The sequence below is a fragment of the Cherax quadricarinatus genome, chromosome 98 (assembly GCF_038502225.1).
Source record: "Cherax quadricarinatus isolate ZL_2023a chromosome 98, ASM3850222v1, whole genome shotgun sequence".
Lineage (NCBI taxonomy): Eukaryota > Metazoa > Arthropoda > Malacostraca > Decapoda > Parastacidae > Cherax > Cherax quadricarinatus.
The window spans coordinates 7094444-7115884 of record NC_091389.1 but is presented as its reverse complement, the minus strand read 5'-3'; the positions used below and the strand labels follow the sequence as shown (position 1 = coordinate 7115884).

The 21441-nt window shown below is 41.6% G+C and overlaps 1 protein-coding gene across 6 annotated transcripts in view; it reads right to left on the bottom strand.

Moving 5' to 3' along the window:
• Window positions 1-3377: 3377 nt before the first annotated feature.
• Adi1 (acireductone dioxygenase 1) overlaps window positions 3378-21441 on the bottom strand; it is a 60667-nt gene continuing 42603 nt past the window's right edge. For 4 of the 6 annotated variants that reach the window (XM_053796874.2, XM_053796875.2, XM_053796873.2 and 1 more), the window contains 4 exons: window positions 19183-19316; window positions 7132-7251; window positions 5687-5866; window positions 3378-3913 (listed from right to left, as the gene is read on the bottom strand). In XM_053796874.2, the coding sequence (XP_053652849.1) occupies window positions 3785-3913; window positions 5687-5866; window positions 7132-7251; window positions 19183-19305 (552 nt within the window). In that variant the 5' untranslated portion in view covers window positions 19306-19316 and the 3' untranslated portion in view covers window positions 3378-3784. Of the gene's footprint in view, window positions 3914-5686; window positions 5867-7131; window positions 7252-19182; window positions 19317-21441 lie in introns of those variants that run through there. The other 2 variants (XR_008409131.2, XR_008409130.2) reach the window with 1 other exon arrangement.

The following is a 21441-nucleotide window of genomic DNA, read 5'->3' as shown; positions in this document are numbered from 1 at the left end:
ATGAAATGGAACAAATCTTTGCTGATGAGAATCCACCTTTTTGTTTGCACATAACTTCCAATGCAACCATAGGCCCTATAGTGAAAGCATCTGTTCATGATGCGCCCGTTCATTTGTTCATGGACTCTGGTGCGCAAGTCAATATTATCAGGTCTAGTTTGTTTAGGGATAAGCAGTTACGACATGTCCTTCTCGTAGAACCGACTCATGTGTCCTCCCTTAGTGGAGTAGCTGGTTCTCACCTGCGTGTCCGAGGTCGAACTTCCCTAACTTTTTCTATCCAAGGTAGAGACTTCACTGCTTCCTTCCTTGTTGTCGACCAGATTACTTTCCCTGGTGACCTTCTACTGGGATTTGCTTCCATGCGAGACTTACGCATTGTGCTCGACCCTTATCGATGGCATGCCCAAATTGATGACCTGATCGTACCATTTTGGGGTTACCAGCTTGGATCCGAAATCTGCCATACTGCCGCAGAGTACGACATTCGAATTAAGTCCTTACAGGCCAGTGCATTTTCCAGTAGCGTACCCAAGCGGTCAGGCACTGATGATCCTGTCACTCCTGTCTGTGTTCCTGCAACTTCAGACTTGCAAGATAGTGTCCAGTTACCTCAAGTGTCCAAGGACGCTGTGACTACCTTGAGTGCTGAGCCTATCCCTGCAATGTCTGCTAGTTCAAGTAGTAGTTTCTCCACAGGGGACGCCTTGTCGGAAAACAATTACTTGCAACTAGTAATGCCATCTCTTGTTGATGTCACATGCCGTCTGCAGAAAGACGTTTCTGTCGCAGCTAGTGCCCTCACTAGAGTGTCTGTTGTTGTTCCTAGTGTTCCAGATGGTGATAACATCCTAGTTGACAGTGATTCTTGCAAAGTAAAAGGTCTATTTGTTGAACCTCCTTACATGTTGTAAGAGATAGTAAGATCCATTTCTTCCTAGCTAACACTTCTGGTCACAGTGTTCCGTACTTTCTGTTATATTATACGTACTACCAGCCAACGTGAGTATTCTTACCCCATCCACGTTATCGAAACCCACATGACACACTAACACCCAGGATGTGACCCACACCAGTCCACTAACACCCAGGATGTGACCCACACCAGTCCACTAACACCCAGGATGTGACCCACACCAGTTCACTAACACCTAGGATGTGACCCACACCAGTCCACTAACACCCAGGATGACCCACACCAGTCCACTAATACCCAGGATGTGACCCACGCCAGTCTACTAACACCCAGGATGCCACCCACACCAGTCCACTAACACCCAGGATGTGATCCACACCAGTCCACTAACACCCAGGATGTGATCCACACCGTCCACTAACTTGCAGGATGTGACCCACACCAGTCCACTAACATCCAGGATGCGACCCACACCAATCCCCAACCTATGGCCCGGGAAATGGATGCAGCCCTCACGTGAAATTATGACTACACTCTTATGTAGGTTCCACACTACACAGTGTCGAAAAATCATGCGACTCTCATGACACATTTGACCATCAACTGTGTCTCCATATTATTTCTGTATGAATCTCGTACCATCCTGTAATTTCTACATTGAATTCTCCACATAATATTCACACCACACATTGCCTTCGTACATGACATCACTGCATCCAGTGTCCTCCTTGATGGAATTTTTAAAACCCATGCTTCACACTCATATAAGGTAGACTATAAATCCCATTAACCAACCAGCCAGCCTTAATGACCGTTGTGTAGGCAACTTTAAATCCCATTAACCAACCAGCCAGCCTTAATGACCGTTGTGTAGGTGACTTTAAATCCCATTAACCAACCAGCCAGCCTTAATGACCGATGTGTAGGCGACTTTAAATCCCATTAACAAACCAGCCAGCCTTAATGACCGTTGTGTAGGTGACTTTAAATCCCATTAACCAACCAGCCAGCCTTAATGACCGATGTGTAGGCGACTTTAAATCCCATTAACCAACCAGCCAGCCTTAATGACCGATGTGTAGGCAACTTTAAATCCCATTAACCAACCAGCCAGCCTTAATGACTGTTGTGTAGGCGACTTTAAATCCCATTAACCAACCAACCAGCCCTAAAACCCTCGTGTGATACTTAGACTGGTTGGTTAGTTAATGGGATTTAAAGTCTATCTACTACACGAGGGTCATTAACCCTTTCAGGGTCAGTACCCCTACTCTCAAACTTGCTCTCGGGGTCACAAAATTAAAAAAAAAAAGATTAGCTCTCATGAAATGGTAGAGAATCTTTTTCTGAGGGGAATAAAAAAAAATTTCATGGAAAACTGACGATATGCTTTCACAGCGATATTGATGCAGCGGCGATTTCCTCCATTTTGAGTCTGATTTTAAACCAATTACAATGCTCCAGTTGACCAAATTCTTAGCTATTTCAGTAGTATGTCTTCCATTTTATTGATTGAGCACAAGAAATCATCCAATCAACTATTACAACTACCCAATAGTGATCAGAAATTGGTAATTTGGCAATTTCTCACAAATTTCAAAATAGGGTCCGGAATAAACAATGCAGACATTCCTGGCACTAAAATAGCATTTCCTCTGTTCATTAGTCATGTTTCCAGACTTTACATGTGAATTCAATAGATTGTATTTAAAACTGTAATTAATGTACTTGCTGTAACTCATCATCCAAATAATGTGTTATTGCCTTGCTAATCTTAAGTTAATATTAAGTTTGCCCAAAATACTCTGCATACAAAGGGGCTTTTGGCATGTACATCCAATTATTATATTCTTTTGTACAATTATGTAACATGTCCAAATAAAATTTATTATTATTATTATTACAGCCTCTCCTCACTTAGCGTTGTACTCGTTTACTGACGCCTCGGACTTACGACGGGCTCTCTGACCAACATTAATACATAAATAATGTATATTAGAGCTGATTTCCTGTATTGTTTATTTCAGTATACAGTACACTAATGTATAAACATTTAAAAATACAGTGGTACCTCGGGATACGAACTTAATTCGCTCCAGAAGGCTGTTCAAGTGCCGATACCAAATGAATTTGTTCCAATAAGGAATAATGTAAATTAGATTAATCCGTTTGAAACCCACAAAAATACACTTACATAATTGTTCGAGTTTTGAGCTGTTCGTATCCCGAGGTACCACTATACCAGAAATGTTATAAATGGTACAAAGGTGACATTAAAACAATATCAAAGATGGTTGACACAAACCCACTACCATTATAGTATGCTCCTCACTTAGTGACGAATTTGCTTAACGATGCGGTCTTAGGAACAGAACTCCATCGTTAAGTGAGGAGAGACTGTATTAAATCCCATTACCCAACCAACCAGTATTTATCCCCCGTGTATAGAAATTATACAAAATAAAATTTTAAAGTTTATGAAAGATTCTACAGCAATATTAACAATTAAAGGATTTAAGAAACTTTGAATATTAATCAACATAATCAAGAAGTCTTGCATTATATATATATAATAAATTAAATATATATCTCAAAATTTTTAAATTCTATTTAAAGTCAAAAAGTTTTTAATCTGCTGATAAAAATAAATCCTGCCAGATATAACAACAGTTAGCAAAAATATCCAATAACAACACAGCTGCCATGATGCTGAAGGGCTCTTGATCTGAGGAACTGGAGCTATGGTCTCCTCCCTCAAGACCTGATAATCCCACAGTATGAACCTTGTGGGTTTAGTGTTCAGCCAGTACGTTGGAAAAAATAAACCTTGCAGGTTTAATGCTCGGCTGGACATTGGGAGTTCAACAATTACTTCACGGGGAAACCCTTCTTCTGCGCCACAACGTACTGCTTGCGGGCGTCCATGTGGTCGGCGGGACGGTTATATGGCGTCCAGATGGGCTCCCCAACAAACAGCCTCATTGCCTTGATGTAGTTCTGGAAATGTATAAACACAGTGGTGCCTTGAGTTGCAATGGTCTTGGATTACGATTGTATTAATGTCGGTAGAATTACCGACTATGTTGAGTAAAAGAACACAAGTGCAACTAATGCGACAGTTTGTTGTGACAATGTTTCACTCTCCAGGAGCTTTGTCAAGCCATTATAACATACCTTCTGTGTCCATGTACTGTTTGTAATGGCTTGATAAAGCTCCTGGAGAGCGAAACATTGCCACAATAAAATGTCTCATTAGTTGCACTTGTGTCCTTTTACTTAACATTGAGTTATGATGGTAGTAAGCGCTGGTTTTCAGAGTTGTTGATGTTAGACAAAAGGACACAAGTGCAACTAATGTGTCATTTCATTGTGTCAACGTTTTGCTCTCCAGGAGTTTCTGGAGAATGAACTGTTGCCATAATCAAATGTCACATTACTTGCAATTGTGTCCTTTTACCTAACATTATTATTATTATTATTATTATTATTATTATTATTATTATCACACTGGCCGATTCCCACCAAGGCAGGGTGGCCCGAAAAAGAAAAACTTTCACCATCATTCACTCCATCACTGTCTTGCCAGAAGGGTGCTTTACACTACAGTTTTTAAACTGCAACATTAACACCCCTCCTAACATATTGCCAGTAATTCTACCAACATTAATAAAGAGACGTCGATACGTGGAACAATCTGCCAAGTAGGGTAAGAGAAACTAAGACCTTGGGTAGCTTTGAAAAGAGAGTGGACAAATATACGAGTGAAAAAGTGTGGGCTTGATTAATGCCTGAGGTAGTGAAGCAAATTCTTGGGTAGCTTAGGGAAAAGGCTGGACAAATATGTGGGTGGGAGTGGTTGGGCCTGTCCTGTTATGGTCCAAAAGACCTGCTGCAGTGCTCCTCCATTCTTACGTTAACCAGAGCTACTGAAGGGGTAGTAGTAATATTAAATGATTAACTATGGAAGGTAAAGAGGGAGTACAGATATTTAATTCCATAAATTATGTGGATTAGAATAAGAGTGGGGTATAGCAAAATTTTTATGCACTTGGGTAAGAGAGGGGTGTATGTACAGAGAGAAATTTTGGGAAATGCTTACAGAGATTTGAACCAAGTGAGAAAATAATTGCTGTGGGGGACCTGAAAGCTAGTGGGAAAAACTGTTGTAATGGGTGTACTGGCAAGCCCCACTTATACAGCAGGTTAGGTTCCTGGATGCTGCTGCAAAGTGAAACAGCCCTTTTTCCACTTTTAAATGCATATAAAATCCTGATAACATGTTCACACTGTCATATATTAAGTGTGCAATAAAGCTAGGCCTATAAAATGCATATACAGTACACATTATTTACCTTAAAATATCTTCATCCTTAGCTTATGGTGATACGCAAAATATATTTATAGTACACAAATAACCCGCACATAAAAGAGAGAAGCTTACGACGACGTTTCGGTCTGACTTGGACCATTTACAAAGTCACACTGTGTGACTTTGTAAATGGTCCAAGTCGGACCGAAACGTCGTCGTAAGCTTCTCTCTTTTATGTGCGGGTTATTTGTGTATCGTTCCAGTCACGGTATTGTGCCTTTTTGTTATTTATATTTATTGTAGGCAGTCTGGATAAATGAAGGATGGGTATAACTGTAAACCACTGCATTAGAGAATGCTACTACAGGACCTCCTGTAGAAGGTAAGTTGAGAGTGCCCAGGGTAACTGATAATATGAACCTCTAATTGATCTACGTATCGAAAAAGGTTTCAACTCGCACCTTGGAGTCGAGAGTGAAGCGATGATAGATGCCTGCAGGAAGGATGAGCAAGTCCCCAGGCACCACCTCGATCCTGATCCACTTGTCTTCCTTGTCACGCACGTCGAAGTAGCCCGAACCTTCCGTTACAAACCTGATCTCCTCGTCTATGTGTATGTGCTCCTCGAAAAAGTTTTTGATCTAAGAAGAAACATAACATAATGTAACTTGTGGTAGCACCAAATAATAATTATACTACTACTACTAATAATAATTATTACACTACTATCAATAATAATCACATTTATACTACTACTACTACTATCAGCAATACTACCATTAGTAATATTACTATTAGAAATGATAATAAAGAAAAATTAACATTAATGAAGAGATTCAAGGGCACCTGCTAGCTGGACTTGAGTGCTGGAGGACTTGAGTCCTAGCTGGACTTGAGTCCTAGCTGGACTTGAGTCCTAGCTGGACTTGAGTCCTAGCCGGACTTGAGTCCTAGCTGGACTTGAGTCCTAGCTGGACTCGAGTCCTCACTCATCCTTCAGAGTGCAGTGCCTGTGCTCTGAAAGATGAGTGAGGATGTTACAGTACTGGAGGTGGGAAGTACAGTACCTGTACTCTGAAGGATGAGTGAGAATGTTACAGTACTGGAGGTGGGAAGTACAGTACCTGTACTCTGAAGGATGAGTGAGAATGTTACAGTACTGGAGGTGGGAAGTACAGTACCTGTACTCTGAAGCATGAGTGAGAATGTTATGGTACTGGAGGTGGGAAGTACAGTATCTGTACTCTGAAGCATGAGTGAGAATGTTACAGTTTTGGAGGTGGGAAGTACAGTACCTGTACTCTGAAGCATGAGTGAGAATGTTACAGTACTGGAGGTGGGAAGTACAGTATCTGTACTCTGAAGCATAAGTGAAAATGTTACAGTTCTGGAGGTGGGAAGTACAGTATCTGTACTCTGAAGGATGAGTGAGGATGTTACAGTTCTGGAGGTGGGAAGTACAGTACCTGTACTCTGAAGGATGAGTGAGAATGTTACAGTACTGGAGGTGGAAAGTACAGTACCTGTACTCTGAAGGATAAGTGAGAATGTTACAGTACTGGAGGTGGGAAGTACAGTACCTGTACTCTGAAGGATGAGTGAGAATGTTACAGTACTGGAGGTGGGAAGTACAGTACCTGTACTCTGAAGGATAAGTGAGGATGTTACAGTTTGTAGGTTAATCTGAACAATGATATCAGTACACTTCTGGCAAGACAGTGACTGAACAGTAGCAAATAACTTACTCATCATAAGGTCACCCTACCCTCATGGGGGATGGCTGACATGTTAAAATAACAGTGCAAATAAAACCATCCTCAGAACACTTTGCTATTTTACACCAGTGTGGCCACAGTTCGAGCCACCCTCCAAACTGCAACAAGTGCATCATTCCTCCAGCACCAACCTTCTCCTCGTAATTATGGAGCTTGTCAGGCGAGATCTGGATGACGTCCATGTATGTGTAACCTCGTTCCGTCTTGATCTCCGCTAGCTTTCCCTCGGACTCATAATTTTTGGCGTCAAGCTGAGGTTGAAAACATTTCTTTTTCATTCTTCTAAATATTTTTGAAAGGAAAAATAAATACATGGAATAAATAAGAGATAACATTATTATTATTTTTTCTAACACATCGGCTGTTTCACAGGGGAGGGTGACCCAAAAAAGAAGAAACACTTTCATCATCACTCACTCCATCACTGTCTTGAGAGAGGTGTGTCAATATTACAATTTAAAAGCTGTAACATTATTCTTAATATATTATTGTTATTACTATAGGTAGTAGGTTGGTAGACAGCAACCACCCAGGGAAGTACTACCGTCCTGCCAGATGACTGTGAAACAGAAACCTGTAACTGTTTTGCATGATGGTAGGATTGCTGGTTTCTTTTTCTGTCTCATAAACACGCTAGATAACAGGGATATCTTGCTACTCCTACTTACACTTTGGTTACACTTCACAGACACGCACATGCATATATATATACATACATCTAGGTTTTTCTCCCTTTTCTAAATAGCTCTTGTTCTTTATTTCTTCTATTGTCCATGGGGAAGTGGAAAAGAATCTTTCCTCCGTAAGCCATGCGTGTCGTATGAGGCGACTAAAATGCCGGGAGCAATGGGCTAGTAACCCCTTCTCCTGTAGACATTTACTAAAAAAGAGAAAAAGAAAAACTTTATAAAACTGGGATGCTTAAATGTGCGTGGATGTAGTGCGGATGACAAGAAACAGATGACTGCTGATGTTATGAATGAAAAGAAGTTGGATGTCCTGGCCCTAAGCAAAACAAAGCTGAAGGGGGTAGGGGAGTTTCAGTGGGGGGAAATAAATGGGATTAAATCTGGAGTATCTGAGAGAGTTAGAGCAAAGGAAGGGGTAGCAGTAATGTTGAATGATCAGTTATGGAAGGAGAAAAGAAAATATGAATGTGTAAATTCAAGAATTATGTGGATTAAAGTAAAGGTTGGATGCGAAAAGTGGGTCATAATAAGCGTGTATGCACCTGGAGAAGAGAGGAATGTAGAGGAGAGAGAGAGATTTTGGGAGATGTTAAGTGAATGTATAGGAGCCTTTGAACCAAGTGAGAGAGTAATTGTGGTAGGGGACCTGAATGCTAAAGTAGGAGAAACTTTTAGAGAGGGTGTGGTAGGTAAGTTTGGGGTGCCAGGTGTAAATGATAATGGGAGCCCTTTGATTGAACTTTGTATAGAAAGGGGTTTAGTTATAGGTAATACATATTTTAAGAAAAAGAGGATAAATAAGTATACAAGATATGATGTAGGGCGAAATGAGAGTAGTTTGTTGGATTATGTATTGGTAGATAAAAGACTGTTAAGTAGACTTCAGGATGTACATGTTTATAGAGGGGCCACAGATATATCAGATCACTTTCTAGTTGTGGCTACACTGAGAGTAAAAGGTAGATTGGATACAAGGAGAATAGAAGCATCAGGGAAGAGAGAGGTGAAGGTTTATAAACTAAAAGAGGAGGCAGTTAGGGTAAGATATAAACAGCTATTGGAGGATAGATGGGCTAATGAGAGCATAGGCAGTGGGGTCGAAGAGGTATGGGGTAGTTTTAAAAATGTAATGTTAGAGTGTTCAGTAGAAGTTTGTGGTTACAGGAAAGTGGGTGCGGGAGGGAAGAGGAGCGATTGGTGGAATGATGATGTAAAGAGAGTAGTAAGGGAGAAAAAGTTAGCATATGAGAAGTTTTTACAAAGTAGAAGTGATGCAAGGAGGGAAGAGTATATGGAGAAAAAGAGAGAGGTTAAGAGAGTGGTAAAGCAATGTAAAAAGAGAGCAAATGAGAGAGTGGGTGAGATGTTATCAACAAATTTTGTTGAAAATAAGAAAAAGTTTTGGAGTGAGATTAACAAGTTAAGAAAGCCTAGAGAACAAATGGATTTGTCAGTTAAAAATAGGAGAGGAGAGTTATTAAATGGAGAGTTAGAGGTATTGGGAAGATGGAAGGAATATTTTGAGCAATTGTTAAATGTTGATGAAGATAGGGAAGCTGTGATTTCGTGTATAGGACAAGGAGGAATAACATCTTGTAGGAGTGAGGAAGAGCCAGTTGTGAGTGTGGGGGAAGTTCGTGAGGCAGTAGGTAAAATGAAAGGGGGTAAGGCAGCCGGGATTGATGGGATAAAGATAGAAATGTTAAAAGCACGTGGGGATACAGTTTTGGAGTGGTTGGTGCAATTATTTAATAAATGTATGGAAGAGGGTAAGGTACCTAGGGATTGGCAGAGAGCATGCATAGTTCCTTTGTATAAAGGCAAAGGGGATAAAAGAGAGTGCAAAAATTATAGGGGGATAAGTCTGTTGAGTATACCTGGTAAAGTGTATGGTAGAGTTATTATTGAAAGAATTAAGAGTAAGACGGAGAATAGGATAGCAGATGAACAAGGAGGCTTTAGGAAAGGTAGGGGGTGTGTGGACCAGGTGTTTACAGTGAAACATATAAGTGAACAGTATTTAGATAAGGCTAAAGAGGTCTTTGTGGCATTTATGGATTTGGAAAAGGCGTATGACAGGGTGGATAGGGGGGCAATGTGGCAGATGTTGCAGGTGTATGTTGTAGGAGGTAGGTTACTGAAAGCAGTGAAGAGTTTTTACGAGGATAGTGAGGCTCAAGTTAGAGTATGTAGGAAAGAGGGAAATTATTTCCCAGTAAAAGTAGGCCTTAGACAAGGATGTGTGATATCACCATGGTTGTTTAATATATTTATAGATGGGGTTGTAAGAGAAGTAAATGCGAGGGTCTTGGCAAGAGGTGTGGAGTTAAAAGATAAAGAATCACACATAAAGTGGGAGTTGTCACAGCTGCACCTTGAAGGATGAGTGAGGATGTTACAGTTCTGGAGGTGGGAAGTACAGTTCCTGCACCCTGAAGGATGAGTGAGGATGTTACAGTTCTGGAGGTGGGAAGTACAGTACCTGTACTCTGAAGGATAAGTGAGGATATCACCATTCTGGGTGAGTAAGAACTGTGATATTCTTACTCATCCTTCAGAGTACAGGCACTGTATTTCCCACCTCCAGAATGGTGATTATTATTATTATTTTTTTTTATTGGCCACCCTGCCTTGGTGGGAATCGGCCAGTGTGATAATAAAAAAAAATAATAATCACCATTCTGGAGGTAGGAAATACAGTGCCTGTACTCTGAAGGATGAGTGAGAATGTCACAGTTCTGGAGGTGGGAGGTACAGTGCCTGTACTCTGAAGGATGAGTGAGAATGTCACAGTTCTGGAGGTGGGAGGTACAGTGCCTGTACTCTGAAGGATGAGTGAGAATGTCACAGTTCTGGAGGTGGGAGGTACAGTGCCTGTACTCTGAAGGATGAGTGAGAATGTCACAGTTCTGGAGGTGGGAGGTACAGTGCCTGTACTCTGAAGGATGAATGAGAATGTTACAGTTCTGGAGGTGGGAGGTACAGTGCCTGTACTCTGAAGGATGAATGAGAATATTACAGTTCTGGAGGTTTGAGGTGCAGTGCCTGTACTCTGAAGGATGAATGAGAATGTCACAGTTCTAAAGGTGGGAAGTACAGTGCTTGCACTCTGAAAGATGAGTGAGAATGTCACAGTTCTGGAGATGGGAAATACAGTGCCTGTACTCTGAAGGATGAGTGAGAATGTCACAGTTCTGGAGGTGGGAGGTACAGTGCCTGTACTCAGAAGGATGAATGAGAATGTCACAGTCCTGAAGGTGGGAAGTACAGTGCTTGCACTCTGAAAGATGAGTGAGAATGTCACAGTTCTGGAGAAGGGAAATACAGTGCCTGTACTCTGAAGGATGAGTAAGAGTATCACAGTTCTGGAGGTGGGAGGTACAGTGCCTGTACTCTGAAGGATGAGTGAGAATGTCACAGTTCTGGAGGTGGGAGGTACAGTGCCTGTACTCAGAAGGATGAATGAGAATGTCACAGTCCTGAAGGTGGGAAGTACAGTGCTTGCACTCTGAAAGATGAGTGAGAATGTCACAGTTCTGGAGATGGGAAATACAGTGCCTGTACTCTGAAGGATGACTAAGAATATCACAGTTCTGGAGGTGGGAGGTACAGTGCCTGTACTCTGAAGGATGAGTGAGAATGTCACAGTTCTGGAGGTGGGAGGTACAGTGCCTGTATTCAGAAGGATGAATGAGAATGTCACAGTCCTGAAGGTGGGAAGTACAGTGCTTGCACTCTGAAAGATGAGTGAGAATGTCACAGTTCTGGAGAAGGGAAATACAGTGCCTGTACTCTGAAGGATGAGTAAGAGTATCACAGTTCTGGAGGTGGGAGGTACAGTGCCTGTACTCTGAAGGATGAGTGAGAATGTCACAGTTCTGGAGGTGGGAGGTACAGTGCCTGTACTCTGAAGGATGAGTGAGAATGTCACAGTTCTGGAGGTGGGAAGTACAGTACCTGTACTCTGAAGGATGAGTGAGAATGTCACAGTTCTGGAGGTGGGAGGTACAGTGCCTGTACTCTGAAGGATGAATGAGAATGTCACAGTTCTGGAGTTGGGAAATACAATGCCTGCACTCTTATGCTGCAGTTCAGAGGGTGAACTGAATAGTGATATCAGCACATTCCTGGAAAGGCAACAATTTAGTAAGTGATAAATATGTATCGTTTCTTGGGCTGGGGTACCCTGCTTCAGGCAGCATGAAGCTACATTCTTGGGATTCCATTTCAAGAAATGACTTAAATGTTGAAACAGAAGTTGAAAACTATAATAAAAAATATCTAAACTGTTGTACCTGGGCGCCTCTGCAAAGACAATGATTATGTACAAGTGAGGTGAAAGTGTTGAATGATGATAAAAGTATTTTCTTTTTGGGGATTTTCTTTCTTTTTGGGTCACCCTGCCTCGGTGGGAGACGGCCGACTTGTTGAAAAAAAAAAATCTACAACTTAAAATTTATTATGTATTCAAGATATGGAATGAGTTTACTAGATATGTACTGACAGGAACATGCTAAACCTTTCAAGTCCTATAGCAACTTATAAACAATTAGGTGAATTAGGAAAATGCAGTCAAATTTAAGACAATAACTGCCCCTAACACTTCAAGACTCTTACAGAAGCCTATTAACCCTTAAACGGTCCAAATAAATCAACGTTCAAATTCGTAGCTACAAAAGTAGATCTACTTTTTTTACAAATTTTCAAATATAACAAAACAAAAATGTAGATAAAAGTTTTTTTTTACGTTTTCACATGTAAAACAAAAAAAAAAAGATCTACATTTTTTTACACACTTCCAGATGTTGAAAAAATGTATATATACGTTTGGACCATTTAACCCTTTGACTGTCGCGGCCGTATATATACGTCTTACGAGGTACCATGTTTGACGTATATATACTCATAAATTCTAGCGGCTTCAAATCAAGCAGGAGAAAGCTGGTAGGCCCACATGTGAGAGAATGGGTCTGTGTGGTCAGTGTGCACCATATAAAAAAAATCCTGGAGCATGCAGTGCATAATGGGAAAAAAAACTCCGACCATTTTTTTTAATTAAAATGCCGACTTTGTGGTCTATTTTCGTATAGTACTTATGATTGTATTCTCGTTTTCTTGGTCTCATTTGATAGAATGGAAAACATATTATAGAAATAGAGGTGATTTTGATTGATTTTACTATAAAAAGAACCTGGAAATGGAGCTCAAAGTAGGGGAAATGTTTGATTTTTGCCAATGTTCGAAAGTAAACAAATGATGCCATTGTCCAATAAATGTCCAACTAGCCATTCTAATATGCAGTCATGAATGGGTTGATGTTATTTATACAATTATTACAGTATTACAGTAGTCTGCATAATAGTAAATCTTCTATTTTTTGTTTGAATAAAAATTCAAAATAGAAAGTAAGAGTAATATCAGAGGGGCCTGGAGACATGACTGATGAACAAAGAAAATGTTATTTTAGAGCCAGGAATGTCTGCATTGTTCATTCTGGACCTTATTTTGAAATTGTCATATTTTTTAGTTTTCGTGAAATTGACCAAATTGCAAATTTCTGACCACATTATTAGGTAGTTGACATCAGTAAATGGGCAGTTTCTTGTACTCAATCGATAGAAAAAATGGAGTTCTAAAGAAATAGCTATGAGCTTGGGCGGCTGGAACAATGGAATTAGCCGAAAATAGGGCTCAAAGTGGGCGAAATCGCCGATTTATAAACAGCGCCGAGGTCGCTAACTTTGCAAGAGCGTAATTCCGTCAGTTTTCCATCAAATTTCGTTTTTTTTGGTGTCATTACAATCGGGAAAAGATTCTCTATCATTTCATAAGAAAAAATATTTTTTTTTTTTTTAAATTTTGCGACACCAGGAGACACCTCAGGATTGGGGGTTGCGACAGTCAAAGGGTTAATGGTTAATGATTAGGAAAATAGGAAGATGCAGTTAAATCTGAGTATACAATTAGGTTTAAAGTTAGATTTATGCTCACTACACTTTTCTAATGAAGCTGTTATCTGTTTCTAGACTTTCTCAGTTTTTCATTAGGGATGAAGTCCCTCATGATCAATATTTTTAACCTTTTCAGGGTCAAGAGACCCTCTCCTAAATTCATTCTCAGGGTCGAAAATTTTTTTGAAAAAAAAAAAAAAAAATTCTTATGAAATGATTGAGAATCTTTTCCCGATCATAATGACACCAAAAGTATGAAATTTGATGGAAAACATACGGAATTATGCTCTTGCGAAGTTACCGGCCTCGATGATGTTGACGCATCGGCGATTTCGCCCACTTTGAACCCTGTTTTTGGCCAATTTCAGTCTACTAGTCGACAAAAATCATATCTATTTCACTAGAACTCCATTTTGTCTATCAAATGAGTACAAGAAACCATGCATATACCAATTTAAAGTATCTAATAAAGTGGTCAGAAATTGGCAATTTTGCTAATTTCACACAAATTTTAGAAGATGCCAATTTCCAAATAGGGCCGAGAATAAGCAAGACAGACATTCCTGGCACTAAAATAACATTTTCTCTGTTCATTAGTCACGTCCCCAGGCCCCTCTTTTATCTCTTTTGCTTTCCACTTTGAATTTTTATTCTCACAAAAAACAGAAGATTTACTGTTATGCAGACTATTGTATTAGTGTAGAAATGGTATAAATAATATCGGCGCACTTGTGAAAGAATATTAGACTCACCAGTTGACGAGTATTGGACGCTTAGCATGATTTGTTTACTTTTGAAATTTGGTAAAAATCGAACATTTCTGATACTTTGAGCTCAATTTCAAGGTACTTTTCATTATGAAACCAAACAAAATCATCTAAATTTCTGTAATAAGTCTTCCATTCTATAAAGCAAGACCAGGAAAACTAGAATACAATCATAAATACCATACGAAAATACACTGCAAAGTCGCTGTTTTAAACCAAAAACACGATCAGAGGTTTTTTTCTCATTATGCACTGTGTGCTGCAGGATTTTTTTATACTGTGCACACTGACTACACAGACCCATTCTTTCATATGTAGGCCTACCAGCTTTCTCTCACTAGATTTGAAGGCGCTAGAATTTAGGCGTTCTAGTATGTCAATAACCCTGGTGCGTAAGCCGTACTAGCACGTCGGAAACCCTGAAAGGGTTAAAGTTCTGGAGGTGGGAAGTACAGTGCCTGTATTCTGAAGGATGGGTGAGGATGTTACAGTTATGGAGGTGGGAATACAGTGCCTGTACTCTGAAGGATGGGTGAGAATGTTACAGTTCTGGAGGTGGGAAGTACAGTGCCTGTACTCTGAAGGATGAGTGAGAATGTTACACTCCTGGAGGTGGGAAGTACAGTACGTGTACTCTGAACACTGGGTGAGGATGTTACAGTTCTGGAGGTGGAAAGTACAGTGCCTGTACTCTGAAGGATGGGTGAGGATGTTACACTCCTGGAGGTGGGAAGTACAGTATGTGTACTCTGAACACTGGGTGAGGATGTTACAGTTCTGGAGGTGGAAAGTGCAGTGTCTGCACTCTGAAGGATGGGTGAGAATGTTACAGTTCTGGAGGTGGGAAGTACAGTGCCTGTACTCTGAAGGATGAGTGAGAATGTTACACTCCTGGAGGTGGGAAGTACAGTACGTGTACTCTGAACACTGGGTGAGGATGTTACAGTTCTGGAGGTAGGAAGTACAGTACGTGTACTCTGAACACTGGGTGAGGATGTTACAGTTCTGGAGGTGGAAAGTACAGTGCCTATACTCTGAAGGATGGGTGAGGATGTTACACTCCTGGAGGTGGGAAGTACAGTACCTGTACTCTGAAGGATGGGTGAGGATGTTACAGTTCTGGAGGTGGGAAGTACAGTGCCTGTACTCTGAAGGATGGGTGAGGATGTTACAGTTCTGGAGGTGGGAAGTACAGTGCCTGTACTCTGAAGGATGAGTGAGAATGTTACAGTTCTGGAGGTGGGAAGTACAGTGCCTGTACTCTGAAGGATGAGTGAGAATGTTACAGTCCTGGAGGTGGTAAGTACAGTACCTGTACTCTGAAGAATGAGTGTGAATGTTACAGTCCTGGAGGTGGGAAGTACAGTGACTGTACTCTGAAGGATGAGTGAGAATGTTACAGTCCTGGAGGTGGTAAGTACAGTACCTGTACTCTGAAGAATGAGTGTGAATGTTACAGTCCTGGAGGTGGGAAGTACAGTGACTGTACTCTGAAGGATGGTGAGGATGTTACAGTTCCGGTGGGAAGTACAGTACCTGTACTCTGAAGGATGAGTGAGAATGTTACAGCTCTGGAGGTGGGAAGTACAGTGCCTGTACTCTGAAGGATGGGTGAGGATGTTACAGTTCTGGAGGTGGAAAGTACAGTGGACCCCCAGTTTCCAATATTATTTCATTCCAGAAGTATGTTCAGGTGCCAGTACTGACCGAATTTGTTCCCATAAGGAATATTGTGAATTAGATTAGTCCATTTCAGACCCCCAAACATACACATACAAACGCACTTACATAAATACACTTACATAATTGGCCGCATTGGGAGCTGATCGTAAACTGGGGGTCCACTGTACAGTACCTGTACTCTGAAGGATGAGTGAGGATGTTACAGTACTGGAGGTGGGAAGTACAGTGCCTGTACTCTGAAGGATGGGTGAGAATGTTACAGTCCTGGAGGTGGAAAGTACAGTACCTATACTCTGAAGGATGCATGGAGATATTGCAGTGGGAGGAGAAGCTGAGGTGTAATGTTGGGGTGTCTCTGGCAAGATGTTAATGGAGTGACAGATGGTGAAGATATTTCTTTCTCAGGTTGCCCTACCTTGGTGGGAGGCAGCCGGTGTGTTAAAAAATATAATCTATGGTACCGTACTATGTTTCATGATTAGTATCTTTATTATGCACCCCCATGAACCCTGAACACTGATAAAAACCTATTTCATTCAGTTTGGAAACAAAGCTGCAAATGATCCAATTAACATTATACTAAGTGGATCATCAGTCACAAGACTCACAGAGGGAAAATTCCTAGGTATCCACCTTGACAGTAGCCTTAAGTTCCAGACACACATACAACAAATTACCAAGAAAATCTCCAAGACTGTAGGCATACTATCAAAGATAAGGTACTACATTCCACAATCAGCTCTCCTGGCACTGTACCATTCACTCATATACCCTTATCTTACATATGGAATTTGTGCATGGGGATCAACAACATCCAATCACCTAAAACCCCTAATAACCCAGCAAAAGGCAGCAGTAAGAATGATAACAAATTCCCACTCCTGCCAGCATACTCCACCAATTTTCAAAAGCCTGAATCTGCTTACCATTAAGAACATCCATACTTATTCATGTGCCTACTGCATACACAGAACAATACACACAAATATAAACCCTCCACTCAAACTTCTCCTCACCAACTTAAACAGGACACATGACCACAACACAAGACACAGATCTCTTTTTGATATACCTTGTGTCCATATCACACTGTGTAAAAACTCTATGCACATAAAGGGTCCCAAAATATGGAATTCATTACCAGAAGATATTAAAGTAACCCAGTCTGAAAATCAATTTAAGACTCTTCTCAAAAGCCACTTAATCACCCTAAACTAAATGCTAAACACTCAGTACACACTTACTCACCTATGTCCTCCCACATCATAACTTCAACAATCACATTGAACCTTTTATCCATTGTTGACACGAATATAATTGAATCATTGTTTTTCACAAAAGCATTTTAAAATATAAATATATCTTTGTATTATACAAATATTAATTCATTTATAATTAATAATCTACTGTACAACTATGAAATAATTACTATCCTACTGTACAACTATGATATACTCCTTAGTGTTAAGTATAATATAAGTCAATAATGTTAAGTTGGCGGCCATAATGCCAAGGCATAATAGAGGCTCTCTTTGTATTGTAACCCACTATTGTATATATTGTATATATTGTATATACACAATCTTAATGTACTGTTTGCAAAGATATTAAATAAAATAAATAAATAACTATCCTGTGGCATTAGTCAAGATTACACACACATATAATAGGTCCAGGGACTGTACCTCAACATTACACAGGTACTCAATGGGTCCAGGGACTGTATCTCAACATTACAAAGGTACTTAATGGGTCCAGGGACTGTACCTCAACATTACACAGGTACTCAATGGGTCCAGGGACTGTATCTCAACATTACACAGGTACTCAATGGGTCCAGGGACTGTATCTCAACATTACAAAGGTACTTAATGGGTTCAGGGACTGTACCTCAACATTACAAAGGTACTTAATGGGTCCAGGGACTGTATCTCAACATTACAAAGGTACTTAATGGGTTCAGGGACTGTACCTCAACATTACAAAGGTACTCAATGGGTCCAGGGACTGTATCTCAACATTACAAAGGTACTTAATGGGTTCAGGGACTGTACCTCAACATTACAAAGGTACTTGATGGGTCCAGGGACTGTATCTCAACATTACAAAGGTACTTAATGGGTTCAGGGACTGTACCTCAACATTACAAAGGTACTTAATGGGTCCAGGGACTGTATCTCAACATTACAAAGGTACTCAATGGGTCCAGGGACTGTATCTCAACATTACAAAGGTACTTAATGGGTTCAGGGACTGTACCTCAACATTACAAAGGTACTTAATGGGTCCAGGGACTGTATCTCAACATTACAAAGGTACTTAATGGGTCCAGGGACTGTACCTCAACATTACAAAGGTACTTAATGGGTCCAGGAACTGTACCTCAACATTACAAAGGTACTTAATGGGTCCAGGAACTGGGTCACAAAGTTTTGATAGCTGAACAAGTTACAATGGTAATTAACTATTTACATATTTATACATCGTCACAATCGAAATGAGTTATTTATGAAGATGCAAATTAGGCAACATACAAAGAAAAGGATCCCATGGACAATAAATTTTACTCTATACCAGGACAAATGGAATCGCATTACTATATCTACCATTCGTAATATTAAATGATTTGCACTACTTAACTACAGTGGACCCCCGGTTAACAATATTATTTCATTCCAGAAGTATGTTCAGGTGCCAGTACTGACTGAATGTTCCCATAAGGAATATTGTGAATTAGATTAGTCCATGTCAGACCCCCAAACATACACGTACAAACGCACTTACATAAATACACTTACATAATTGGTCGCAGTGGGAGGTGATCGTTAAGCGGGGGTCCACTGTACTTTAAACCTAATTATGTATGTACCTAATATAACTTATATAAAATATAACCTATATCGATACAGCGTATCGATATAGGCACTATCGTGAGTATATCAATATAGGCACGATAGTGGCCGCCTTCGTCATTAAAATCTTATAACGTGTAAACCACACGAGGAAATAAATATCTGAATTTGAATTTGCATAAAAGTCGAGGTTTTGCTGTACCGAAGGTTAAAAACAATTCCTAATTTATTTTTTATTACCTTCCAGTACATTACTCCCGTCTCACTGTACAGTTCATCCAGAGAGACGAATTTCGGGGGCGACTGGTGGTGCTCCAGTCTCTGGTCCTCGGGGCTGTCGTCCATGTACCACGCTTGTACCATTGTTCCTCAGCCTGTGGTAAAAATAAATGCTTTAAAAAGTGAAAAAGACAATACAGTGGAACCTCAAAAATCGAACTGCTCCCAACACGACCAATTATATTTTTGCAAGTGCTTTTATAAGTGTATTTTTGAGGGTCTGAAATGCACTAATCTAATTTACATTATTCCTGATGGGAATAAATTCATTCGGTAAAGGCACTCGAACAGCCTTCTGGACCGAAGAAAGTTCGATATTTGAGGTTCCACTGTACCATGACTGTTGACAATACACAAGTAACCCGTAGCCTGGTGGCTAGAGCTCTCACTTCACACAGTGAGGGAACGGGTTCAATTCACGGTGAGGGTAGAACCACTGAGTGTGTTTCCTTACACCGGTTGTTCTGTTCATCTAGCAAGAAAATAGGTACCTGGGTGTTAGTGGACTGGTGTGGGTCACATCCTGGGTGTTAGTGGACTGGTGTGGGTCACATCCTGGGTGTTAGTGGACTGGTGTGGGTCACATCCTGGGTGTTAGTGGACTGGTGTGGGTCACATCCTGGGTGTTAGTGGACTGGTGTAGGTCACATCCTGGGTGTTAGTGGACTGGTGTAGGTTCAAACCTGGGTGTTAGTGGACTGGTGTGGGTCACATCCTGGATGTTAGTGGACTGGTGTGGGTCACATCCTGGGTGTTAGTGGACTGGTGTGGGTCACATCCTGGGTGTTAGTGGACTGGTGTGGGTCACATCCTGGGTGTTAGTGGACTGGTGTGGGTCACATCCTGGGTGTTAGTGGATTGGTGTGGGTCACATCCTGGGTGTTAGTGGACTGGTGTGGGTCACATCCTGGGTGTTAGTGGACTGGTGTGGGTCACATCCTGGGTGTTAGTGGACTGGTGTGGGTCACATCCTGGGTGTTAGTGGACTGGTGTGGGTCACTTCCTGGGTGTTAGTGGACTGGTGTGGGTCACATCCTGGGTGTTAGTGGACTAGTGTGAGTCACATCCTGGGTGTTAGTGGACTGGTGTGGGTCACATCCTGGGTGTTAGTGGACTGGTGTGGGTCACATCCTGGGTGTTAGTGGACTGGTGTGGGTGGCATCCTGGGTGTTAGTGGACTGGTGTGGGTCACATCCTGGGTGTTAGTGGACTGGTGTGGGTCACATCCTGGGTGTTAGTGGACTGGTGTGGGTCACATCCTGGGTGTTAGTGGACTGGTGTGGGTCACATCCTGGGTGTTAGTGGACTGGTGTGGGTCACATCCTGGGTGTTAGTGGACTGGTGTGGGTCACATCCTGGGTGTTAGTGGACTGGTGGGTCACATCCTGGGTGTTAGTGGACTGGTGTGGGTCACATCCTGGGTGTTAGTGGACTGGTGTGGGTCACATCCTGGGTGTTAGTAGACTGGTGTGGGTCACATCCTGGGTGTTAGTGGACTGGTGTGGGTCACATCCTGGGTGTTAGTGGACTGGTGTGGGTCACATCCTGGGTGTTAGTGGACTGGTGTGGGTCACATCCTGGGTGTTAGTGGACTGGTGTGGGTCACATCCTGGGTGTTAGTGGACTGGTGCAGGTCACATCCTGGGTGTTAGTGGACTGGTGTGGGTCACATCCTGGGTGTTAGTGGACTGGTGTGGGTGGCATCCTGGGTGTTAGTGGACTGGTGTGGGTCACATCCTGGGTGTTAGTGGACTGGTGTGGGTCACATCCTGGGTTTTAGTGGACTGGTGTGGGTCACATCCTGGGTGTTAGTGGACTGGTGTGGGTCACATCCTGGGTGTTAGTGGACTGGTGTGGTTCACATCCTGGGTGTTAGTGGACTGGTGTGGGTCACATCCTGGGTGTTAGTGGACTGGTGTGGGTCACATCCTGGGTGTTAGTGGACTGGTGTGGGTCACATCCTGGGTGTTAGTGGACTGGTGTGGGTCACCTCCTGGGTGTTAGTGGACTGGTGTGGGTCACATCCTGGGTGTTAGTGGACTGGTGTGGGTCACATCCTGGGTGTTAGTGGACTGGTGTGGGTCACATCCTGGGTGTTAGTGGACTGGTGTGGGTCACATCCTGGGTGTTAGTGGACTGGTGTGAGTCACATCCTGGGTGTTAGTGGACTGGTGTGGGTCACATCCTGGGTGTTAGTAGACTCGTGTAGGGTCACATCCT